At 39.4% G+C, this 27649-nt stretch overlaps 1 protein-coding gene across 11 annotated transcripts in view; it reads left to right on the top strand.

The window, feature by feature from the left end:
• The window catches only part of pard3aa (par-3 family cell polarity regulator alpha, a), a 655359-nt gene that overhangs the window by 406115 nt on the left and 221595 nt on the right, over positions 1-27649 (top strand). For all 11 annotated transcript variants that reach the window (XM_052015672.1, XM_052015675.1, XM_052015670.1 and 8 more), the window contains 3 exons: positions 11989-12177; positions 14659-14829; positions 27260-27410. In XM_052015672.1, the coding sequence (XP_051871632.1) occupies positions 11989-12177; positions 14659-14829; positions 27260-27410 (511 nt within the window). The remainder of the gene's footprint in view (positions 1-11988; positions 12178-14658; positions 14830-27259; positions 27411-27649) is intronic.

Here is a 27649-nt window from a genome sequence, read left to right on the forward strand (position 1 = left end):
GGAGTCATGTATAGGGCAGGTTGGTTAAAGATGGCAGCTTTGGTACCCTGGATGGTATTTGTGAACCAGATGGATTTTTATGACAATTTGGTAGTTCAATAGTCATCATTACAAAGACATTGTTGTTGTTTAAATTCCAGATTATTTTTAACTGAATTTAAATTCTACCATTGCCATGGACAGATTTGAATTCCTGTCTGTGGATTTTTAGTGCAGGTCTCTGGGTTACTAACATGGTAATTTAGTGACTTGCTGCCAGCCTGCGCTGTTCCAAGAGATTGTCAGTGGAATGATCAGTTTCATAGATATTTAAATTATATTCCTTCCTAATTACATTCCATAGTTTTGTCTGATAAAGAATCATGTGAGCAAATTAGATTGTGTATGCTATTCACTACTGTGGATGCCAGCTTCAATAAACTAAATGGTATTTTGCCTCAATGGAATGTGTATTTATAAGATGTAAGGCAACATCTAAATTTAACCAAAATGATGAATGCTGCATTATCTTATTTTAGAAATAATACATATATTTGCTGAGAAGTATGTAAATGTACTGTTACCCATCAAATATTAATTGGTAACATGAGGCAAGAGTGCATGTTTGTGACTTGTGATCTTATTGAACCACATAATGATCCTGTGCGATTTGGCAGAGGACATGTTCTTGGTTGCAGTGTGTAGAGCAAAGGATCACTGTCTCAAAATATGGGATCAATCATTCAGGATTAAATGAGCAGAAATTAGTTCTCCTTGGGAGAAGTCAACTTTTTGAATTCTCTGCCCAATAAAGTTGTGGCTGCTTAGTGGTTGAGCATATTCAAGGGAGAAATTAATAGATATTTGGATATCAAGTTCGTGCCAGAAAGTGACATTGAGGCAAAAGATTAATCATGCCCTTATTGAATGGTAGAGCAACTACAAGGGGCTTTCATTTCTTATCTTCAAGTTCAAATTTCTTGTCTAAGGCATACATACCCAGAGTATAAATGTCATGAAAATTAGCTTTTGCAGCAGCAGTACATTACAAACACGACAAATATGAATTGCATGAACTCAAATTAACATAAAATTATGTCATCTGTTTGCTGAAGCAACCAAAGCTAATTTCTCTTCTCTGCCTTTATCTCATGATTCTGCATGTTCTTCTGCTTCAAATATTTTAACTAGTTTTCCCCAAGAAGCTACAATGATCTCTTGTGAAAAAGCAGTCAGCACTCCAACAGACCTCTTAAGTAATTTCTTCTAATCTATTGCCTGATCTGTTTACAAATAATTTTAAAGTGATAAGTTCCTTATCATTGAATAAACAACCTAGAACAATAGTCTATCATTTTTTACCTTATTGAAATCTCTCTATTTTTTTAAGAAGCTTTCACCAAATCCCCTTTTGTTCTTGGAAGAAAAATAAACATATTAAAAGTTGAGCTTTTACTTTCATCTTCCTTAAATTACTTTATCCTTCTAGGAATGTTATTTTGGTGTACTTTATAATTCTGTTTGAAAATTTGGTGTTCTGGTTTTATGAGGGATGGGCAATAAATCTGCATCTCATAAATAATTATTAACAAGTTTGTATATCAGGATACCCACAGAAATTTTGCATATAATTTAAAATTTCTATTCACCCTGTGGAATTATAACTAAAACTTTTAATGTTTCCACTAGTGAAGATAGATTTAACCCCTTTATAGTTCAGACCTTTGGCTATGATTGCTCCATTAGACTTGGATTACCAGTAATTGGACAGGTGTGTCTATCATCTCAATGTGATAGAGGAATTGTATGCAAAACAGAAAACCTTCATTTCAGGAACAGTGCTAAAAATATATTTGCTCTATGTTGGCAAGGACCAAATGGAATGTTATTACAGGAAGGCAAGGTTTTGGATTTTGCAGTATATTTGTGGAAAGTTTATTTTCCCATAAGTGAACCAGTTGCATGGTCTACAGGATGTGAGTGTTACTGATGTGTAATATACTGGCTGATGTCATCCATTCATTTACTCTTGTGATAGGGTTGCATTTAGAATTCAAAGGTTTTACAGTCTGCCTCCAGCTGTGGCTGTCTTGATCAGAACTGCTGCTCGCTGCACTCATTAAGTGTAGTTTTGCTGGTACTTGACTGAGTTGCTTGATGGAACGCTACATGAAAGCAGAACTTCCCATTTAAGAAAGTACAAAAAAAAATTGGTGAAATCCATTCCATTATGCAGAGCACAAGTTACACTCTCTGTCATGCCATGGTGTGTGACCATGCCACTCACACAGATTCCTCCTAACTGAATTGAAGCTGAAATTACTGCTGTGTTAAAGTACTGTCATCATTTCACTAAAGGGAATGATGAATTGCAAGAGGAAAATATTTATCAACCTTTATTGTGTATAATCAGATCTTTCCAAATGTATATATGCTGAAGAAAGAAGCACATTGAAAATGGTAACCAGCAGCATTCAAATTTTTATTTTTAAATCCAGCTTCCAATGGGAAAAACAGTGTTGGTCAAAAAAAACCTAACACACATGACTGCTCACTTACGATTTTTCCAGCTAGAATAATGCAAGTCATTCTCTGCCTGTCCCATTTACTATACATGACCATCTGTATTTCTTTTGCATCTCACCCAATTGCATTTGTATTTTTCTCTTGAGACAGAACAAATATTTTCTGTTCACCAGGTTGTGTCCACTTTCAACCTTGGAGGTTTAATTATTGTGTTTGAACAGGTTTCAAGTTTTGACGTGATCTCTTTAACCACTGGATCTTTTCCAAGTTTCGGCCTCACATATTGTCAGTGGCAGAAAGATTTTTCACCATTGATCCTAAACTGATGGTGTCTTTTGGACCATAACCTCTTGTCATGGAAACTGGCTAAGATTTTCAGATTGGTTGAGAGGGCTCATTCTACTGTAATTGGTGAAACAAGCATTTTTTGATCATCTTAAAGCTGTTAATTTATTACACTTAACTACTTTTTCCTAATACATGAGTAAGTATTTGTAAATATCTCAAATGAAGCAACCTTAATAGTAATTTGAACCTTGCTAGAGAAAGACAATAGTCATGGTAATCCACTCCTGCTGTAGACATCATTACGCCAACAGTTCAGATTCCCGAAATGGCTTATCTTTACCATGTATGTACAATGCTTCTTCACCATCATCGCACATCAGGACAGTCTGAGGGCCCTCAGCTTCTTCCTTGAAACAGTTCCCCGCTGCGATCCCACTCACTTGCTAGGCTGAGCTCATTCTCACATTGAACAACTTCCTCAACTTCCTTCACTATCTCCAGAACCAAGATGTTGCTGTGGCACTTGGCTGGGTCTTTGTGTAAAATATGGGAACTCAGTGGAAGTGCATGGAGTAAAGCAGATCTCACGTAGAGGCTTTGAGGAAGGAGAAGCAGGGTATAGGGTATAAAAGTAGCAAGGTGGATGGGCTAAAGTGGATTTACTTAAATGCAAGAAGCATCAGGAATAAGGGTGATGAACCAAGAGCTTGGATAAGTACATGGAACTATGATATTGTGGCTCTTGCAGAGACTTGGCTGTCACCAGGCAGGAATGGAGACTGAATATTCCCAGATTTTAGTGTTTTAAAAGGGATGGGGTGGGGGGAGAAGAGGAAGAGGGGTGGTGTTACTTGTCAGGGATACTATTACAGCTGCAGAAAGGGTGGATAATGAAGAAGGATCCTCTCTAGAGCCAGTATGGGTGGGTTAGGAACAAGAAAGGAGCAGTTACTCTACTGGGAGTATTCTATAGGCCCCCCGGTAGCAGTAGGGATACTGAGGAGCAGATGGGGAGGCAGATTTTGGAAAGGTGCAAAAATAATAGGGTTGTTATCATGGGAGACTTCAACTTCCCAAATATTGATTGGCACCTGCTTAGTATCAAAAGTTTAGACGGGGCAGAGTTTGTTAAGTGTGTCCAGGAGAGATTCCTGTCACAGTATGTTGACAGGCTGACTAGAGGGAATGCCATATTAGATCTAGTATTAGGTAATGAACCGAGTCAGGTGACAGATCTCTCAGTGGGTGAGCATTTGGGGGACAGTGAACACCGCTCCCTAACCTTTAGCATTGTCATGGACAAGGATAGGAGCAAAGAGGACAGGAAAATATTTAATTGGGGAAGGGCAAATTATGAGGCTATAAGGCTAGAACTTGCGAGTGTGAATTGGGATGTTATTTTTGAAGGAAAATGTACAATGGTGATGTGGTCATCGTTCGGGATCTCTTGCAGGATGTTAAGGGATAAATTTGTCCCAGTGAGGCAGAGAAAGAATGCAGGGTGAAGGAACCATGGTTGACAAGAGAGGTGGAACATCTAGTTAGGAGGAAGAAGGCAGCATACATGAGGTTGTAGGCAGCAAGGATCAGATAGGCCTCTTGAGGAATATAGGGTAGCAAAGAAGGAACTTAAGAAGGGGCTGAGGAGAGCAAGAGGGGGGCATGAAAAGGCCTTGGCGAGTAGGGTTAAGGAAAACACCAAGGCAGTTTTCACTTATGTGAAGAGCAGATGGATGACGGGAGTAAAGGTAGGACCTATTAAGGATAAAGGTGGGAAGATGTGCCTGGAAGATGTGGAAGTGGGTGAGGTCCTCAATGAATACTTCTCTTCAGTATTCACCAAGGAGAGGAGCCTTGATGATGCTGAGGACAGTGTTGGTAAGGTTAATGTTCTAGAGCATGTTGATATCAAGAGAGAGGATGTGTTGGAGCTGTTAGAAAATATTAGGACAGATAAATCCCCAGGGCCTGACGGAATATTCCCCAGGCTGCTCCGCGAAGCGAGGGAGGAGACTGCTGAGCATTTTGGCTAGGATCTTTGAGTCCTCGTTGTCCATGGGAATGGTACTGAAGGATTGGAGGGTGGCAAATGTTGTCCCCTTATTCAAAAAAGATAGCAGGGATAGTCTAAGGAATGAGAGACCAGTGAGCCTTACGTCTGTGGTGGGCAAGCTGTTGGAAAGGATTCTTAGAGGTAGGATCTATGGACATTTAGAGAATCATGGTCTCATCAGGAACAGCCAGCACAAGCCTGATAGTGTTCTTTGAGGACAGACAGATTGATGAGGGTAGTGCAGTAGATGTGGTTTACGTGGATTTTAATAAGGCATTTGACAAGGTTCCACATGGTAGGCTTTTTCAAAAGGCCAGAGGGCATGGGATCCAGGAAAGCTTCGCCATGTGGATTCAGAATTGGCTTGCCTATAGAAAGCAGAGAGTTGTGGTGGAGGGAGTGCATTCAGATTGGAGGGCTGTGACTAGCGGTGTCCCACAAGGATCGGTTCTGGAACCTCTGCTTTTCGTGATTTTTATTAATGACTTGATGAGGGGGTAGAAGGGTGGGTTGGCAAGTTTGCAGACGACACAAAGGTTGGAGGTGTTGTGGATAATGTAGAGGATTGTCGAAGATTGCAGAGGGACATTGATAGGATGCAGAGCTGGGCTGACAAGTGGCAGATGGAGTTCAATCCAGAGAAGTATGAGGTGGTACACTTTGGAAGAACAAACTCCAAGGCAGAGTACAAAGTTAATGGCAGGATTCTTGGTAGTGTGGAGGAGCAGAGGGATCTGGGGGTGCATATCCATAGATCCCTGAAAGTTGCCTCACAGATAGATAGGGTAGTTATAAGTCGAGGGATCAAGTTTAAGAGCCGCAAGGTAATGATGCAGCTCTACAAAACTCTGGTGAGACTGCATTTTGAGTACTGTGTCTAGTTCTGGTCGCCTCATTATAGGAAGGATGTGGAGGCGTTGGAAAGGGTGCAGAGGAGATTTACCAGGATGCTGCCTGGTTTAGAGAGTATGGATTATGAGGAGAGACTAACGGAGCTAGGGCTTTACTCTTTGGAGAGAAGGAGGATGAGAGGAGACATGATAGAGGTGTACAAAATATTAAGAGGAATAGATAGAGTGGACAGCCAGCGCCTCTTTCCCAGGGCAACAATGCTCGATACAAGAGGGCATGGCTTTAAAGTAATGGGTGGGAAGTTCAAGGGAGATATCAGAGAAAGGTTTTTTACGCAGAGTGTGGTGGGGGCATGAAATGTGCTGCCTGGGGCGGTGATGGAGGCAGGTACATGGGTCAAATTCAGGAGATTACTAGATAAGCATATGGAGGAATTTAAAATAGAGGGATATGTGGGAGGAAGGGGTTAGATAGTCTTAGGCGAGGTTTAAAGTTAAACATATGTGGCACAGCCTTTCTTTCAGTCCAACTTGAGCCCTCTGCCTCAACACTTTTTCTGGTATATTAATTACTGCATTGGTGCTGTTTCCTGCCTTTATGCATGAAATTTGCATTACTTTTGCAGGCAATTTTCACCCTGCTAACCTTCATGTGGTCCATCTGACTCTTTCCTTCCCATCTTGGATCTTTCTTACTGCTCACCACAAACATCCATTACAAATCTACAGACTCCCACAGCTATCTTGACTATATTTCCTCCCATCTTGTCTCCTATAAGGTCTCCCAGTTCCTCCTCCACCCTGGTATTTGCTCTGATGATGAGGCTTCGCACAGGTGTATCCTGCAATATCTTCCTTATTCCTGAATTGTGGCTTTCCTTCTGCTATAGTGGACAGAGCCCTTAACTGCATCTGGTCTATTTCACACACCTCCACTCTCGCCCCTCATTTCCATGAAAGATGTGTTTTTTTTTCTATCTATCCCATACCCACCTCCGCAACTTAAAATTAACCTGATTTCTCCCCTTCCCATTTCTGACAAAAGGTCTTCAACCTGAAAGAGAGGCTGCCTCATCTGCTGCGTGTTCTTTACAGTTTCTGTTTTTGTTGTGAAGTTCATGGTATCTGCATCATTTAGGCAAATGTATGTCGTTCTTTTCTTGGGGTGAGGGCGCTGCTGCAAAAGCAGCAATTATTGCTCATTTAAAGTTGACCTGAAGGCATTAATTCACCCTGGTGGTGTGGGACTGAATTTGCACACAGGCACTTGTAGGGATATCATCACTACACCATATCCAAAGGGCATTAATGAACCGGTTGAGTTAGTAAACCAGACTTCACAGTCGTTATCCAATTTATAGAATTCAGCTTCACAATAAATTGAAATGGGATTTAATCTTCATTGCTGGTTATGCAAGTGCATTAGGGATGGGTGGAGTGATGGGTGAGAATCTACTGAAGCAGCACAAAATCTGTGAATTTTTAAAATTTAAGCTCAAGTTTCTATTATGCTTTTTTTGACTCCACTTTCCAGTCAGCTAAATCTGGTTTTATCCTTCAGATTGCTCTTGAAATTGTGAGATTGCTGGCGCTTCAAACTGTACTAATTTTTTTAGGTGCACAGCCAGTAAGATTTGCTTTTCCCCCTGTCAATAATTTGCTAAGAATGTTACTGTACATCAATACAGCCATTACATGGATAAGTGTCATTTTTATAAAGTAATTTTCTTTGATATGAAATCAGATTGCACACAAGTGGAGAATTGAGCATCATTGGTAAAGTTGCTTAATTTCGTGAATAAACCCAATGCATCTGTATTAAAAATGCAGTAAGGTCCCACGCAAACATCAAGGCATGTTCTTCAGTTGAAAACCAAATTAAGGAGTGATTGCATTCTGGTCTACTGTACAATTGCACTGATTCTGGGAAGATTTCTCCTTTGTGAAGGATCTTTCACCAAAACTTGGTGTTTTACCCGTCCATTGCAATTCCAAGTGCATTTTGGGAATTTTTCCCCAATTATATATTAAACAGAAATGTCACACAGTATTTTCCTATCGACGTTGCCTGAGTTACACAGTAGTTTCTGTGGCATTGTTGAGCATCCCTTCTCTTTCCTTGCTCAACCTTTCTTGCAGAAACCAGTGATGAATTTGTCATAATGTGACAAATCACTGGGAAGTCTGAGGCCATTATTCTTGACAAATTTGCTGACCACCTATCCCTTCTAATTCCTTTTGGCTGAGAATATCCTTCCTTGTATCTGTTTTCTAAACAGAAAAATGGGTTAGAAGTTTACTTTAGCTGGACAACCTCCCATGCATAGGCTGATTAGGGACAGTCAGCATGGCTTTGTGAGGGGCAGCTCATGCCTCACAAGCCTGATTGAATTCTTTGAGGATGTGACAAAGCACATTGATGAAGGTAGAGCAGTGGATGTGGTGTACATGGATTTTAGTAAGGCGTTCGATAAGGTTCCTTATGGAAGGCTCATTCAGAAAATCAGGAGGTATGGGATCCAGGGAAACTTGGCTGTGTGGATTCAGAATTAGCTCGCCCATAGGAGGCAGAGGGTGGTTGTAGATGCAGCGTATTCTGCCTGGAGGTCGGTGACCAGTGCTGTTCAGCAGGCATCTGTTCTGGGCCCCCTGCTCTTTGTGATTTTTTATAAGTGACTTGGATGAGGATGTGGAAGGGTAGTAAGTTTGCTGATGACATGAAGTTTGCTGATATCGTGGACAGTGTAGAAGGTTGCTGTTGGTTATGACAGCACATTGATAGGATGCAGAGCTGGGCTGAGAAGTGGCAGATGGAGTTCAACCCAGAAAAGTGTGAAGTGATACACTTAGGACGATCGAATTTGAAGGCAGAATGCAAGGTTACTGGCAGGACTCTTAGTAGTGTGGAGGAACAGAGGGATCTTGGGGTCCACGTCCACAGATCCCTCAAGGTTGCCACGCAGGTCGATAGGGTTATTAAGAAGGCCTATGGTGTGTTAGCCTTCATCAGTTGGGGTATTGAGTTCAAGAGCTGCAAGGTAAGGTTGCAGCTCTATAAAACTCTGGTAAGACCACACGGAGTATTGTATTCAGTTCTGGTCGCCTCATTGTAGGAAGGATGTGGAAGCTTTAGAGAGGGTGAAGAGGAGATTTACCAGGATGCTCCCTGGGTTGGAGAACATGTCTTATGAGGATAGGTTGAGCAAGCCAGGGCTTTTCTCTTTGGAGAGAAGGAGAATGAGAAGTGACTTGATAGAGGTGTACAAGATGATAAGAGGCATAGATCGAGTGGACAGCCAGAGACTTTCCCAGGGTGAAAATGGCTAACATGAGAGGGCATAATTTTAAGGTGATTGGAGGAAGGTACAGAGGGGAAGTCAGAAGTAAGTTTTATTTTTACAGAGAGTGGTGGGTGTGTGGAACACACTCCTGGCAGAGGTGGTGGAGGCAGATACATTGGGGACATTTAAGAGGCTCTTAGATAGCCACATGATGATAGAAAAATGGAGGTCCTATGGGAGGGAAGGGTTAGATAGATCTTAGAGCAGGATAAAATGTTGCCACAACATCTTGGGCTGAAGGGCCTGTGCTGTGTTGTTTCATATGTTCTATGACTTAGTACAGACATACCTCCCATATTGGTGACATTTTGAGGAAATTAATACAGAATAGTTGAGCAGTTTGAGTAGATTTCTGGCCCTATTCTCCTCAATGTAGACTTTTGGATTGGATTTGTGCCACTGGGTCCAGTGTCTCACTGCACTTTGCGTTGGCTTGAGAATTACAGTGTCAATTTTCCACCAAATTTAAGCTGACTGTACACGTGAATTTTTGTAGCTTCCTTATGTTATCTTCACAACTTACTTTCTCACAACTTAAATTTGCTGATGACTTAAAGTTAGCAGGCACAGCATCAGAGACTTTAACCAAGTCATTAATGCAAGTTGCACAAAGTTAAAGCTCCCACACTGTCCCTGTGGCACACCACGTATTGCATCTTATAAACCACAAAAAGATCAATTATGCCTACTCTCTCTTTCCTGTTAGCCAACCAATCTTCTGTCTACATCATTTTGTTACCACAATGCCTTTCATCTGTTCTCTTTTATCCATAGCACATGTTACTTCTTGGAAGAACTCCGAATAAATTGCTCAAACATTCCCCTTCTGCAAAGCCAGGCTGACTTTGATATGATGACACTTCCTGCTGAATTTCGGGGGGTGGGGGTGGTGAGGGAAAAGCACTCTCCACAAGGACAGGACAGTCTTTGTGGAAAGGTTGTTTGTGGTCAGTGATCAGTTCATGGAAATCCTATTGTTTTACTTTGTGAGGTAAAAACCTACCTAGCTGAGCCCCAATTATGTCAAACAAGAGAAAGCAGAGAAAGCATTATTTAAATTGTCTTTTAAGCATGATGCAAGTTGCTAAATGAAACTTGAAACATACAGATAATTAGAGGATGAAATATCGCAATGAATAATTTAAATATTTAATTTAAGATGACTTTTTAAAGTAGTCATGCAGGGAACTTAGAGTACAAGTTTTCTAAGTGAATTTTCAGAGCCAACTAGTTTACTGAACATTAGTTATAGCTTTTTCACATCATTTAGAAACTTACTAGGACCCAACAAAACTGAGCGTAACAGGATATTTTACAGCAGGACTAACTATTAAAACGCTTAAATTGCATTTATTCAAGTGAGCTAAAACAAACTGCTGGACAAACTCAGCGGGTCAAGCAGCATCTGCAGAGGCAGAGGGATGGTCAACGTCACTGATCTGGGGTCTCAGCTCAAAACGTCGACTATCCCTTTACCACTGCAGATGCAACTTGACCTACTGAGTTTCTCCAGCAGTTTATTTTTTGCTTCAGATTACAGCATTTGTAGTCTTGTGTCTTCATTCAAGTGATTTTAGTTTGATTGTACTGGAGAAGGTTACAACTAGTGCAGCCTTTGAATTAAGGCATGTTGGATCATTGAGTGTAATTTCAAGATTGATGTACTTTGTGATAATGCTGGAAAATTCCAAAGTTGATGTCAGTTGCAAGGTGTGGTGAATGTGAATATCTGGGCTGATATTTTGCTGGTTCAGGTGTTTGATGGGATATAATAGAATTGCATGCTTTAAACTTTAGTAAGATTCATAAAATGTACTCGGAAAAAAAAGGACAACTGTTTGCTTCTAGTTAATTGTTCTTCCCTTGTGGCTGTAGCTAGTCGTTGATTCATAAATGCAGGGGATTTCTGAATTTGATAAACTATTTCTTCATACTTGTGTCATAAGTGCTCTCATTTTTTTAGGATCTGAAAACCTTCATTTTAAGCTTCATTGGGCCATGAACTAATACTATGGTATGCTACTTCTGTTCCAATAGCTCTTGAAATAGTTGTTGTCTGCTGATAAAGTGCAGTATCAGAAAAGTTGTTAATCTGCAGCATTTATGTCCATGTGTGAGTCTTTATATGATAGTATATATTCTATCTTGTGGTTTTGCACAGTGTTTCAAAACAGTAGTCTTTAAATGAGGTTTGATTAGAGGGCAGTGAATAAGTGGACTTGGAGATGCAAATAGAATTCAGGCTCACATTAAAGATCCTATTTTTATACTCCCAACATAACTTCTTAAATCACATCAACCTCAAAAAGGTAACATGTTATAATTAAAACCTTGCATCACTAGTGGTGCTGCATTGGCAGTTCGACACAGCAGTGGAAATTTCAAAGTCTATTGAAATTCAGATGCAAGTGTAAAGACTTTTGAGCAGAAGGCATTCATTTTTCTTTCATCTTGACATCATAATATCGAAGGGAATAGTTGATGTGAAGCTGTTCTTTTGTCCAACTTAGATCTTCCAGAATCTCAGTTCCTGTTATTTTTGCATTCCAACATTTAGCTGTTTGCTGGGAGTGTTGCCCTCATTCACTGTTATGAGCATCCTATTTTCACAGTTGCAAATAAAGTTGTGCACATAATGAAAACACTGTCATTATTTCTATCATAAATGAAGTAGCATTTTCATTTATAAAATTAAAATGGACTGTTTAACAGCAAAGTTTATAAAATGCAAAGTACATGCATTTCATGTTTTGAATAATTATATCTCTTAATGTTAGATGTTAATTTGTTGCAGCATTGAATATGAAAGAGTGCTTTTCAGTGTCCTTTTATGATTGGGCAATGATGGAAGATCTGGTCTTGATTCAAAACTGATGCAGTGATAAACAGCAATGTTTTCATTAATATAACTTGCTTCTCAAGTAGCAACATTATGTGTCTTCTATTTTAGAAAGCAGAGGATGATGACCTGGTCCTTACACCTGATGGCACCAGGGAGTTCCTGACTTTTGAAATCCCTCTCAATGACACCGGATCTGCTGGCCTTGGGGTTAGTGTCAAAGGAAATAGATCAAAAGAGAACCATGCTGACCTGGGCATATTTGTGAAGTCTATCATCAATGGAGGAGCAGCATCTAAGGTAGGTCAATTTTGTACCTAGTCTCTGAATAATAATTATTATTTATGAGAGGGCAAATGATTTTAGGGAATAGAAGCTAAGTAGGTATTGAAGTCCTTTGATATTTTGTGTCTCGGGTCCACTTCTGTGCTTTACCTCTGTTCTCTGATTCATTAATGTTCATTATTCTACCAATCTCATCTGTGGATGTGCTGAATGATTTAGCAGTTACAGGCCTTTGAGGCAGATAATTTCCAAAGAATTTGTAACCGTTAGAGTAAATAAAGCCCTTTTTATCCCACTCCTCAGTCAGCATCCTCTAAACTTGAACTTAGCTCCCTCATTTGAGATGCTCAATCCAGGTATAGCCTCTTGGCATCTTCATATCGATCCTCTTCAGAATCTTGTGAGTTGTGTTGTGTAACAATGAGAAGTTCTTACAAAAAATAAGAGGTCAATATAGATGTTATCCTCTCTCCAGAGACCACTGACTGTCAGGTGAAAGTGAGGCAGTAGCGACTCTCTGGTACTTCACTCATTACTATCAGTCATGCATGTCCTGATAGTGCTTTTCATTTATTGAATTGCTCGGAAATTAGGCAAGGCTGGTCCTATCCTCACAAGTGATTTGTGTAAGTGTGGATCCTGTTGCAATCACTGTGGAAAGATGGGTGTTACACCCTGACTGATTTTCTCATCTATTCCAAGGTAACTGAAATCAGTTGGAGAAGCTTCATTGTTGGAAATACTGACAACAGCAATCCAGACCTTGAATCTGTATCCTATGTGGTATAATTTCTCACTGATTGAAGCAACATCACAAAATATTCCATCAGCAAAATACAGTGGATGTTAATCAGACAATGGATTAAGATGGTAGAAATCCAAACCATACCTGGCAGCTACTGTGCAATAAGCAACAAAAAAGGATGGATGTACTCAGTAGGTCAGGCAATATCTATGGAGAGAGAAAAACAAAATGATTTTGAATTTTCTGAGCATCTTGTTTCAGACAAATGAATTTTAATTGGAAGAGCCCACTGACCAACTGGTGTTAAACTTAGTGAAGATTTGAACAGTGAGGAGATCCTCCTGCGTTGGTTTAAGGATCTGTGCTTCATTATTTTTAAGTTTCATGGAATGTTTTGGCTTACTGGAGCATTTTTCTTCTTCCCGAAGGAAATTCATTATATGCCTTAATTATACATATTTAACATGAAAATGTCATGATTTTTTATCCAGAATTACAGTAAACAAATAAGAACAATGAATTAACAAGCTAGTCAGATGTGAAATCTGATATAGAAAAAAAATTACCTTTTTAGAGCCTGTAAGAAGAAAGATGAAAAGGTTCATTGGAATATGTTTAAAACATGCAGAAATATGTAAAAGATTGACTGAAAGTATAAAAGGGAAATGTAATTGAAGACACAATCTTAATAAACTCATCCAATATCAGGACAGTCACTAATCTACCAGGTAAGTGCCTTTTCAAAAAAAAAAGCCAAAAAGACAAAAATAAATGAGGATAAACATGAGAACTGGAATATGATCCAAACACATATCACTGAAATGGTCAGACAATACAAGTGGAATTATTTTGAGATTTGTCCCCAGCCAGTCGAAAAGGACTCAAGTTAAACATACAGATAAAATCTGGGGAATGAATTACATTTGTCCTTTGAGAGTATTAAGGAATTAGTAACAAAGGCCCAGGTATATCAGCTGTTCTAGGATCAATCCTATGTAAAATTATGGAATCGGTTATCATTTGATTTGGAAGCTGGTTAATGTGAGCCAACGTGGATTTAGGTTCCTCAACTTATATCAAAAATGCTTTTCTTAATGAAGTGTATGTGAAATGGTGTACTTATAGAGATTAATAGATAAATCTTTTTCGATTTAAAATTAGTGTTGTGCAAATTCTGGGATAAAACAAAGAGCTGGCTAAGAAAGCATTTCACGGGTAGGAAACTGTTGGCTTCATCTTAGAAAGGTTATGATTTGATTTGGGAAATATTCAGGGGTTTCCTCACGAGGGATGTTAGGACTTTTACCTATTAAGGGAATTGTATTTTTCTCTCTCCGGTTTCTGACCATACTGCAATGTGTTCATAAATGTTTTAAACTTATTTCAATGAACATTTTCACCTTTCTTCTTGCAAGATTTAAAATGTTTATTTTTTTTTTCTTCAGATTTCAAGGAATATGAGATTAGTGCGGGAAGGTGGCACTGAAGTGAAGTTGTTTCCATTAATGTACAGGTTTATGAATTCAGGACACAGATTTTAAATTTTCTACAAAAGATACAAGGGAAAGTTTTTTCTACACAGACTTCTGATGATCTCAAATTCTCTACCTGTGGGAGTAGTGGGGAAAAAAATCAATCGATGCCTTCAGCAAAGAGCTGTGAAAGAATAATTTGCAAAGCTGCTGCCTCCTTGTCATCCGTAACAACTGAATGATTCTATGAAACTCATCAAAACTTTTTGTTCCATTTAGGATGGAAGACTTAATGTGAATGACCAACTTATTGCAGTAAACAGTGAATCATTGCTGGGGAAGACAAATCAAGATGCCATGGAAACACTCCGAAGATCTATGTCTACGGAGGGAAATAAAAGGGGGATGATACAGTTGATTGTTGCCAGGAGGATAGCAAAACACAATGAGGTAATGATTAATGTAGAATTTAATAATTACTGAGATCACCAATTATGAATCACCATTTACTCTATTTCTTGTTTTTATATATAACAATGCACTTAATTCCAATAATTCATATTTTGTTATGTTTTTAATTCTGAAATGTTAATTATGCGCTTGTCTATTATAGATGTCACTATAGTTAGCTAGACAATATCAAAGAGTGCAGCAAACAGGCATTGGTAGAGAAATGTGGCATTCACTCTATAGCATGAATAAAATATGATTTGAAAGGCGAAGCCTGTTCCATCTTTATTGCAGATGCTAATATGCATTCAAATATAGGTCAGACGAAAATGTAGTCCCTGGGGGTGGAGTATTTTTTAATTTCCATTTTTGTTGAATGAGTTACTTTGACTGCCAATTGTAGAAGGAAGCATGAATTAAAAAATAGAATTATTCTGTTACTGTTGTTTTCTTTTCAAGCTTCTAATATCTTCACGCATGCATCTTATGGTCAGTTCTTGTTTTAATTTATTTAAAGTGATAATTAGAGTTGGCCTAGTTTCACAGAATTCACCCTAGTGTGGTTGGTAGAGTTGGTTTCACAGAATTCGCCCGAGTGTGACCTCATGATTCTGAATGTGACTAGCATTCTCTCTCATGATTTCACATCAGAGTGCCTTCTGCAGTTGGTGAATGTTGCTAACTGGTCTCCTAAGAGCATTTTAAAAAAGTGAAGCTAAGGTGTTTGCAGGGTGTACAGTTTTCTCATGTAAGTTTACAAGGCCTACTACTCAGGCTCAGAGTACTTCTGCTCTTCATGAGTTAAACTTAAAAAGGAACTGAATTTTAACAAAGACTGACGCAGAGATTCTGCAGATGCTGGAATCTGGAGCAACACACACAAAATGCTGGAGGAATCCAGCAGCATCTATGGAGGGAAATAGACAGTCGACGTTTTGTGTTGAGACCCTTCATTAGGACTGGAAAGGAAGAGGGCAGAAGCCAAAATCAAAAGGTTGAGGAAGGGGAGCAGCACAAGCTGGCAGGTGATAGGTGAGTCCATGTGAGATGGGGAAGATATGTGGGTGGGGGAGGGGGGATGAAAGGGATGATGCAAGAAGCTGAAAGGTGATCGGTGGAAGAGGCAAAGGACTGAAGAAGATGGAATCCAATTGACCATGGAATAAAAGGAAGGAGGTGGGGAATAGGAGGGAGGCAGTGGGCAGGTCATGAGGATGGGGAGGGGAAAGAGAAGTGGTGAGGGGGCCACAGGAATGAGGGAAAACAAAAGGGAGGAAAAGGGGGGTAGGGAAAAACAGAGGGGAAGGGTTACCAGAAGTTAGAGAAATCGATGTGGATGCCGCCAGGTTGGAGACTTACAAGGTGGAATATGAGTTGTTGTTCCTCCAACCTGTATCAAACTGCTATGCAATTCTGAATCCAATTCAGCAATTGGATTTATGGATCTGAGTTCTTTTGGCTTGCTATGTATAACATTAACCATCATTTGAGATTGACCATTTCTTGCAGTGGTGTAAGATTGCTGAACTACGAAGTCCCAAAGATAGAGTCCTGTACTGTGGAGTCCCTTATGTTGGATTATAGAGAGTCATCTCAGTTAAGATCTACTACTTGGCTTTGAGGAATGAAATTCATTGGCTTTCTTTGGATGAGATTTTATGTTGGCTCACGATGTGGTGGATGATGATTAAGCCCGGTGTTCTGTGCTGCTCTGCATCAGGGTATTTTATTTCAGGTCTACTCTCACCTGGGGGAAAGTGACATGCCTGTCTGATGTTCTCAGTAGAGTTATTTTGCAGCTTAGAGAGGTGTGGGAAAATGTACTGTTGCATGTGTGCTTTGCGTGCATCTCTTTTGTGAATCTTGGGCCTTCCAAATGTAATCATGCACAAACTGAGCATTGGTTCCTGCAAGCTTGTGTCACAATGACAGTTCTTAAAGCACTGGTTCCACAGCAGAACTAGTGTTTCAAATGATGGGGCTACAATGGTTAGGTTTGCCTGGGAGTGGCAAGCAAGTTCTGTTGACAGCATTGTGGATCATCATTGTACATGATAAAGTTGAGTTTTAATGTCTGCGTCAGGAATCATTTTCAGAACCTCCCACCAAGATAGGAGGACTCATTGGGGCAATGGGTGACTGCAAGACAGTCCTTGAAGAATCCTGCTCTTCTCACTCTATCCTTCTCTATGCCCTATGAAGGTTCATGGGTCTAATGTGTCCTTTATTTAATACTAGAGGAGGTCTTCACCCTCCAGTTAAGGCTCACTCATGTATCCCTGCTTCAGTATTGCAACAGTGACATCAGTTGCGCAAATCACATTGATTGAGATCATAGCTACCCACCCAGTGATCTCTGTGTAACCTGTACCTGAGCCAGAGTGCACAACATTAGCACAGATTTGCCCAGTTCCTTCAGTGAATGTTTTTAAGATAATTAGAAAAGTTTGCATTATTCTGCAGAACTGCCAGCTAGTTTTTTTTATGATTTGTTGACTGTTATTGATTGATATTGTTGTTCTAAAATAAAGGCATTATTGTCTCGCATTTTGAAATTCGTTGCCTGCAGCACTTGCCTGTTTTCCTGGCACTTGTGCAAGCCATATCCAGGACAAAACACCTTTGCTTCATTGCAATGGGTTGCCACAATCTGTGATTACCAAATGTAAAAGGAATTCTGTGCAGCTGCTGCAATTGGTTTCTTAACAGACGTGTCAGATACGACTAATTTAAAAGTGGCAGGAGGGAAGCTGAAATGAAGGCTGCCAGATTAAAGGAAAAGAGTTGATTTTGTTGGCAATATCAAAGGTAGTGTATGGAAGCACCGTTCATTGATTTTTTCTGCAAGGAGTTATCAATTGGCTTGGCTACTAAATTATGTTTTATAACTACTGATGGAGACAATCAGGAGAGGGCTCCACTTTTTCACATGCTCATAATTATCATGGTCTGTGAACTTTTTGTGTGTTTAATGAACTGCTCCTTTTAAAAATATATTTAAATGTGCAAGTTTTCTTGCACAAAGAATACTAATTAATAGTATATTGCTCATATTATGATTCATTATTATGTTATGAGAAGTTGAGCTAAAAGCAAATCATCTCAAAGCCTTCAGTGTAAAAGATAGAGCAACAAAAGGACAAATGTGATCTGAGGACAGAAATTAATATACTTTTGACTTGATTTGTTTCCCAAGGAAATGTCATTTCAAGCTTCTAATGTAACAATTGATTAGAAAAGGACCAATTTAAATATGCTTTCAGTATTACCCTATTTGTGCTGAAAATGATCCTGTCAATTCATAATTAGATCTTCAATGGCTATTATAATATTGGGTGAAAGTTGATTCTTAAAAGATGGATCTTATTCTGATTGACAAGTATAGTCTGTATCTGACATATTGTGGATGAGTTTAAATAAGGAGCTGTGCTATTTATCATTTTTAAAAAATGTGCTTTAATGTAATCTGCAGCAATGTGTCATTTAAATTAATTGTCAAAGATAGGATTGAAGACATTTGTCACCTCTTAATTCCAAATTAAACTATTAAAGAAATCTCTATTTTATGCTTTAAATCTTTGAATGTAATTAACTTAACTGCAAGCTTCTACAATATTCTTGCAGCTCTTGTTGGCTCCACCCCACCACCACCAGTCCATTCATTTGAATAAATAATGTAGGAATGGACCAGATAAGTCTACACTTTGTACTTTCATTAAATAACCTTCTTTATATTGAACAATACTTGAAACAAAAAAATATTTTTGCAAGCATGTGACCTCCCCAGACATCTGTCTCATATGTTTGGAACGTGGTATGATTTTTCATACCCCCTCGAGTGCTGATGGCATTTGGCCAACTTTCAAATGTCAGGAGGAATTAGTCCAGTGTATTGACTTCAAAGTCTTTGTCATGAAGGCTTATTTCAGTTTGCTGTTGGCCTTGCCTAGAAGCTGAAAGAGTAACTGCACTATATCACATACACTTAAGATATTTATTACAGAGACTACTTTATTGCTGTTCAGTAATGCAATTTGTTCAACATTTTTTTTAACTAAAATAAATTCATCATGTGCTGAAGGAAAATAACCCTTCACAATTTTAAGCCATAAGCTCTTGATTTGGACAACTAAAATATTAGAATATCAATGTAGTAGATATTGAACTAATTTATAATAAAAATAATATATTAATCTTTTCTCTTCTGGGCACTATCATCTTTCAGATTTCGAAATGGTGCAGATGGGCTTATCTTGACACTTTACTGTGGAATAGCATAATTGGTGTTAACGAGAATTTGGAATGATGTATCTGTGGTATTTGATTTGGCTGTCATTCTGATAGTTCAAAAGCTGCTCTCCTCTGAAACTTCTAAGCTTTACAGTGACCTTTCATTCAATATGGTACCCACCCTGTTTTGATCATTTTGAATGTGAAGGCTCCCCCCCTCCCCCTCTCATTCTTCTCCTCCTCTTCTCAGGTCAGGCTCTTTCAATTTGTTTTAATAGTTTCATTATCAGAGATTGCTGCTTATTATCATATCCAGAATAAGCTCCGGAGTAAAATTATTTTTTATGGTAGGTGATGAATAAAATTTTGTTTTTGAATGTGATTTAAATGATGTTGCAATGCTCAGAGGTTCTCAGCCTTATTTAGCTATAAAGCACTTTAAATTATTTTCTGGAAAGAATAACAATTTTGGAGCAAGTGGGTATGAAATCAGTGAATGAGGATGTAATGATTATGATGATCAGTGTTAATTTGCATGCATTCTGTTTATTTCAGCTTTCTCTCTTTTTCTGTTGAACACAGTACTTGGTATGAGGTTGAAGTGCTGTGGGTGACAGCCATCATCTAGTATTTCAGCCAAAATGGGTGTACCTCAAGTGTGAATTTGAACCAGCATTGTTAGTAATGTACTCGACTGTGGGATGGGGTGTATCAGAACTGAGTATCTGCCTTTGTTTTCACCTGATGATTCTCCCACTGTCCTGGTAGGTATACACTGATTGACTCGCTGGCAGGGTTGCTGGGTAATAAACAGGGTTTGAAATCCTCCTGTATTTGACCATTTGTCCAACTCAAAATTTGATCTTTTCAGCCACGTTTCTCTCTCCTTGAAATTCTCTTACCAAGCTCATGAATTGTGATTCTGATGCTTTATCAATGCTGACCCTGTTGAACCATTCCTGTGACTTTCATCAGATTTAGGCAGTTAGGATCAAGTGAATCCTTCAGTAAACATAAGAAGTGTAGGAGGGAAATCAGGAGGGTAAAAAGAGGGCACGAATAGATCTGACAAGGTTAAGGAAAATCCCAAGAGATTCTAGAAGTATATTAACAGTAGAAGGGTAGTTCTGGAGATAATAGGTTCCCTTAAAGATGAACAGGGCCATTTATGTTGGAGCCACAGGAGATGGATGAGGTTTTTAATAAATATTTCCCATCAGTTTTTACTGTGGGGAAGATCAGAGAAGGTAAGGAATTGAGGCAAATGAGTGATGATGTCTTGGACCATATACAAATTATTAAATAAATTGGTAAATTGGTTTATTATTTTCACATGTACCGAGGTACAGTAAAAAAAACTTTGTTTTGCATGTCGTCCATACAGATCATTTCATGACAATAGTGCGTGGAGGTAGTACAAGGGAAAAGGTTAACAGAATGCAGACAGTTGCAGGGAAAGTGAGTGAAGATGAGGTGTTGGCAGTCCTAAAGCACATTAAGATGGATAAATCCCCGGGGCCTGACCAAGTGCATCCTTGGACCTTGTGGGAAGCTTGGGAAGAAATTGCGGAGGACCTTGCAGAGATGTTTGTATCATCTTTAGCCCTGGGTGAAGTTTCCAGAAGACTGGAGGATGGCTAATGTCATACTGTTATTTTAGAAGGGCAGCAGAGACAAGTCAGGGAACTACAGGTTGGTGAGCCTGACGTCAGTAGTGAGTAAGTTACTGGAGGGAATTCTGAGGGACAGTGATCTATCAGCATTTGGAGAAGTAAGAACTGATTCGGGGTGGTTAACATGCCTTTGAGCATGGGAAATTGAGCCTCACAAACCTGTTACATCTTTTTGAAGAGGTAACCAAAAGGATTTATAAAGGCAGGGCAGTGGATATTGTTTAAATGGATCTTAGCAGGCTCTTTGACAAAGACCCACATGGAAGGCGAGTCTGGAAGGTTCGATCGCATGGGATCCAGGGAAAGCTAGATAAGTGGATACATAATTGGCTTGATGGAAGGAAGCAGAGAATGATGGTGGAACGTTCTTTTACGGACTGGAGGCCTGTGTCTAGTGGTGTGGAACAGGGTTTGGTGCTGGGCCTGTTGTTGTTTGTCATTTATATAAGCGATGCACAAGGCATGGTTAGTAAGTTTGCGGCTGGCACTAAAATAGATGGTATCATAGACGGTGAAGAAGGTTATCAAAAATTACAGGGAGATAAGGTATCTTTATTTGTCACATGTACATTGAAATACACAGTGAAATGCATCTTTTGCGTTGAGTGTTCTGGGGGCAGCCCGCAAGTGTTGCCACACTTCCGGCGCCAACAGAGCATGCCCACAACTTCCTAATCCGTACGTCTTTGGAATGTGGGAGGAAACCGGAGCACCCGGAGGAAACCCATGCAGTCATGGGGAGAACGTACAAACTCCTTACAGACAGCGGCCGGAATTGAATGCAGGACCCTGGCACTGTAATAGCGTTAGGCTAACCGCTACACTTCCGTGCCTGAGGTGATGAAGATGTTTGATGAGGCTAGGGCAGCAGATGTTGTCTATGTGGATTTAATTGAGGTATTTGACAAGGTCCCTCAGCACAGGCTAATCTTGAAGATCAAGACGTGAGATCTCTGGTGACTTGGTAGATTGGATTACAATTGGCTTGGCCATTTAACATGGAGGGTAGTGGTGGAGGGGTGTTTGATCAGTTTGGTGCATGGGCTCAGGAGTGTAAATGGTTTTCAATTCAGATAAGTGTGAGGTGCTGCATTTTGTGAAGCCAAACCAGAGTAGGACTTTCACAGTGAATGATAGGGCCCAAGGAAGTGTTGTGGAACAGAGGGACCAAGGAGTACTTAGTTCCCTGAAAGTGCCATCACAGATGGACAAGGAGGTGAAGAAGGTACTTGGCACACTGGCCTTCATCAGTCAGGGCATTGAGTGTCAGAGTTGGGATGTTATGTTGCAGTTGTACAAGACGTTGGTGAGGCTACACTTTGTGTACTTGAGTATTGTGTACAGTTTGGGTTACACTGTTATAGGAATGATGTCATGAAGCTGGAAAGAGTGTAAAGAAGATTTATGAGTATCTTTCCAAGACTTGAGAGCCTGAGTTTTCAGGAGAAGTTGGGCAGGTGAGGTCTTTAATCCTCGGAGCGTAGGAGACTGATAGGTGACCTTATGGATGTGTTTAAAATAATGAGGGGCATAGAGAGAGCTTCATGGTTGGAAGCAGAATAAGATAGGTCAGCATGGAAATAGTGGCCTGAAGGTGCTGCTTCCTTGCTCGTAGAGACTATACAGCACAGAAACAGGCTCTTCAACACACCACGTCTGTGCCGACCATCCAAGTACCCATGTACACTCTGCTGCCAGGACTCAAGGGCCTGGGTTATAGGGAGAGGTTGTGCAGGCTAGGACTTTATTTCTTGGAATGTAGGGGACTGAGGGTTGTCCTTGTAGAGCTGTCCTTACAAAATCATTAGGGGCATAGATGGGTGAACGCACAGTCTTTTTCCCAGGGAAGGGGAACTAAAAACTGGAGGGCATAGGTTTAAGGTGAGAGGAGAAAAATTTAAAAGGGACCTGAGGGGCAACTTCTTAATGCAGAGTGTGATGTGTACATGGAAAGAGCTGCCAGAGGAAATGGTTGAGGCAGGAATAATAACAATATTTAAAAGCCATTTGGACAGGTACATGGATAGGAAAGGTTTAGAGGAATGTGGGCCAAATGCAGGCATATGGGACTCGTTAGATGGGCATCTTGGATGGTGTGGACAAGTTGGGCTGAAGGGCCTGTATTACTCAATGTCTCTAAGACCTATGACACAGTTAACAGCGGCATCTTTTTCCAACACCAGTTGATGGGTCTACCTATTTATGGTTTCACTTTTATCATTATCTTTTCCCATCCTCGCGCTATCATTTCAAATGAGTTTCAAGGATTAATAGTTGGTATATTCCTTTCTAAGTCCATGTTCAATCCCTTGACAGCATTGTCCATCTTATCATCATCTGCAAAATCTGCACAGTGGCATCATTAGCAACCAGTGCCTGAATTAGTTTCACTTTACTCCGACTAAGTATTTAGAATGACAACAGAATATGTTTCAAAAACTGAGCAGGTAAGGCAACAAGTGTGGAAAGAGAAACACTTAATGTTTCAGGCTTACCACCCTTCAACGGAACTGAGAAAAAGAGAAACAAGCTTGTTTAAATGCAGAGAGGGTGGGGTTGGGGGGGTGCTGATGGGTGGAACAAAGAGAAAATTTTTGGAAGACTGAAACCATTGCCTTTTCCACTACAAACTTAACATCTACACTTACTATAGTTTGCTTAAACCTCGGAGTCCAACTTAACCATAGATCATCTCCATTACCAAGTCTGCAACATTACACGTCAGCCTCAGCCTTGGCTTATCTGACATGGAAATTTTCATCCGCATATCCCTATATAATTTTTTCAAAACTTTACCAGGTTGCATCTTATCTCTTTTTTATGCTGAAATTTCTACTCCATATTTCCCCCTGTCCAATCATTCTTGTCCTCACTAACACTCGTTGCTTCCAGTCCTCAATTTCAAACTCTACATCATGCTGCTTTTCCATTTATGTAAATTTCTCCGGCTCCAAAAGTCACTTTTCCTTTGACTTCACCATCCCGTGTAGCACCTCTCCTGTCAATGGTAGCAAAGCCTTCAGCTACCTAAACCAGATTCTGGAACTCATTCCCGCAATCCTGTTGCCATTCTACTTCCTTTCTATCCTTGAAATGCTAATTGTATCTCATTTGATTTGGATTTCTCTTTTTGTAAAATAATTTGCATTTATCATTTTTGTTAAAGTTCAATAGAATTTATTAACTTCTTAAAAACTGAGTTCATTGGTCCCTCAAAAGTGAATTTGTTGCTGTGATTTCCGATTGTTCATTTCTCTTTTTTTAGTCCTGCTCTCAAAATGGACAGGAATTTAACTAAATCCTATATGAAATGTTAATCCGCTTAGAGTGAAGTAAAAAGTGAGAGTATTAAAGTTACTCTGATTACAGCAACTGTGGAATTGTTGTCCATGACATTTAGGTGCAGCACTGATTGTCTCAGCACACAACCAGAATATTTAATGAAGCTCAAACACCTAATATATTTTGATGTAAGGAATGAAAATAGATTTATTGTTAAAATGATACAATGTGGTTATTTTTCCCTGTGAGGCATTAAGAATGAACTGATCAAATGCTTGGCTCTTGAAAATATGCTTTGGCAATCTTGTTTGACACTTGTTTGATAAATGCAAAGCCCTGATTGCAAAAATATTATTCCATTATGTAAGTTTGGAATTAGAATTACTTCTCATGCAATCTTCGTTTAGTGGCCACCATCTGTGAAACTCTCAGAGAATTTAGATTGACATCCCTTAACTGATAGTGATGCTACATATATCAAGCAGACTTCAGAGTGCTGTCACGTCCATCTGAGAGTTGATGCTTGTTTTTCCTGTTCACATTGTATCGCATGCTGTTTGTTGTAAGTGACTATTCATGGGCACGGATGTGCTACCAGTTTGTTATTGTTGTGACATTGTATGCCTATGCCCAGGACTGTTAAAGTCTGGGAAAAGCATCGGTTAATCTCTTCCTGTTCCGCTTCCCATATCCTCTTCAGATCCTCCAGGGAACAGAGTGATGGATTGCTTTGTTGCACATGTAATTGAATGACGCCCCTTTTTTTTTACAAATAGGTCGTGTTACAGCTGGAATATAATGTGGGGTTCTTAACACTTTATCCATCTTGAGCAATAACTTGAAGAGCATCTCTGCATGGGTGGTCTTAACTTTCAAGCAAGATGAGGTGAAAAGCTTCTCAAATTAAAATGGCAGTTTTCTCAAATATTTGTTTCAAAAACCTTGACATCCATTTATGGAAATCCATATAATGCATTTGGTAAACAAATAAATTAAACATGTTTTCTTTTGAGCCATAGTAATGGAGGTCTATTGAAAAACAAATAACAATTTTTGGAAGTTTTACATTGTTGGGGGGGAGGTGCATTCTAATGTTCTGTTGTCATCAAATAAAGAAATGAGCAATAGAATACATTACAATGCCTACTCCAATATCAACTGCAACATTTCATGGACAGAATCCAACCAGATGTATGCTGTTCTATTTATTGGTGAGATGCATAAAGATTTCAATCAAGTCCTCTTGAACTTTGCCTTTTGTATCCTCTCCTATCTGGTAGCTGATCCTCAACATTCAGATCCTCAAAGTGTACACTTCTGAGAGGTCTCTTGGGATGTTTTACATTGTGTGCAAATTATTGACTTCTGAACAGCCATGGATAAGTTATTTTGAGCCTGCAAAAGTGTACTTCCATTGTGGAAGTTACCTGCTGCAGAATTGATTTACTGACTGTTAGCAAGAGTTTTTCGTGTTGTTAATTTGTATTTATAGGATATATTTCAGGGTAGCTGGTACATCTTGTGTAAATGGGTATAAGGAATAAAATTTCAATATTCAATGAATGAACATTTTATTCAGACTTTTGGTTTGCCAATGAAAATATGCAAGTTTTTGTATTTGAGGTCATAACTATTTTCCGTAAGCTGTAACACTGTGGACGCATTGGACGTACATCACCAGTTTTCATTATGCTTATTCTTCACTGGATCAATGAAAATGAAGGCTACCACAGAGTTACTAAGTACATAACTACTCCAGTTACTTATACAAACCATGTCATCAGTCATATTACCAGATTCCCAAAGGTCAAACCTTTTACCAAGAAATGTCTACATCCACCTGTTTGGAAATCTGTGACTTATCCCATAATATGCATCCAACTTATTTATTGTCTTTGAATAATACCAAATAAATCTCTTGTTTTAAAACCTGTCTGATTCTTGTTAATGCTGCTATACTCACAGATACTAGCTACTGCTGACCACAATGGCAGAAATCTAATAGTAGTAAATTGTAAATGGTGATATGCATGCACAGGAGAACATTATGCCATCTGTGCAGGAATAGCAAATATCACACTTCTAAAAGGATGTTATCCTTTTGAAAACAGATGTCATTCTTTTCAAAGGGGAGAGGTCCTCCTGAATCTAATGTAATTTGAATCATTCGGATTGCTGCCAGTTCAGGGGAGAGATCTAGTGTGTTCGTCGCCCATGCCGGTTAACTATTGTATAGCTGTGAATTAAATTTAATGTAAATACAATTCTTGTGCTTTTTTTGAATTTGGATGTTCGAGTTGAGGGACTTTGTACTTCAGCCACTCAGTTTAGAAAGGAGCAGTAGGATCAGATGCAGCCAAATGTTACATTTTCTCTGTGCTTGCAATGTCGTCCAGTCCCACCCTCGGAAGAGCACCTTTGTGGCAAAATCTTTTTGCCACCAAATTGCCAAACTTTTGGTTGCAGTGAGTGAGGTGAGTTTGCCCAAGCTCATTTCATGAAGGCCTGTTGCAACAAGAAGACATAAGAAACTCTCATCCTGTTAAATCTCTGCTGGGTAACTCAGATATGAACTGCATGGGTTTAATCCACTCCTCTCATCCCTCCTGAGATAATGACATCTACAGATTGAATAGCCAGCGTCCCACTGGAAAGAGCGGCTTGCTACTTATCATAAAACTCGACTTTTAATCTAAGAACAATGATATCCTGTTGTTTAGAGTTGCATGGATTAACTTGAGTGACATATGTCAATAACCCAGAATTTTCTCAGTCCAATAAAAATAAGCCTATTTTCTGTTTCAGAACCAAGCTAAGGCAAAATTTGATGAGCTTTAAACCTCAGGAAAAAGATCAGTGTTTGATTGCACATTCTGTCTCCATTATACAGTGACTTATTTCTGAAAACAAAAATCTGTGAAACCTTGTACATTTTACAACCTTTTGCATTTCCAGTGCCTTTTTTTATTTAAAAAATTCACCGAAACAGCCAAAAGGCAGCTTTTAATTTCTGTATTCTTTCCAGTGTGTTGAAATCTGACAAGGCACCATGGGAGGTATTGTACAAAGTGGCATAGAAAGTTAGTCATTAAGCAGGACTGTCATAGCAAATTATTTTGAACCTTGGTGAGGAGTTCTAGTTCATTGGGTACCCAGTTGGGTGCAGGCCGAGGGCAACTCGTTGCATTCCCCCATGCTGCTAAATAGTCCTTCAATGTAGATTTTCTCTCTCTCTCCCTCCCCAGCTCGAGACACCTGGGAGTCCCCCTGGGCCTGAGTTGCCTATTGATGCCGTGATGGAAGACAGGGAACGAAGGATTTCACATTCACTTTACAGTGGAATCGAGGGGCTGGATGAATCACCCACTAGGAATATTGGGTTTAACAGGTCGATGGGTGAGTTCATTAACCATTTCAGCAACTTCATTCTTTGCGAAGATTGTCGCAGGATATTTGGTTTATTCAGACTTGCTAATGCACGGACATTGAAACAGGGTCTGTTTTTAGTTTTCCAGTTTTCAATGACATGTTAAAAATAACAAAGCGAACATATAGTAAAACTGAAGTAAAAAATCTTTTTGGACATGGTGAAAATTTAACTTCATGCAGCTTGAGGCAGCACTGTTGACACAACT

This window comes from Pristis pectinata, chromosome 5 (genome assembly GCF_009764475.1).
Source record: "Pristis pectinata isolate sPriPec2 chromosome 5, sPriPec2.1.pri, whole genome shotgun sequence".
NCBI classification, from domain to species: domain Eukaryota; kingdom Metazoa; phylum Chordata; class Chondrichthyes; order Rhinopristiformes; family Pristidae; genus Pristis; species Pristis pectinata.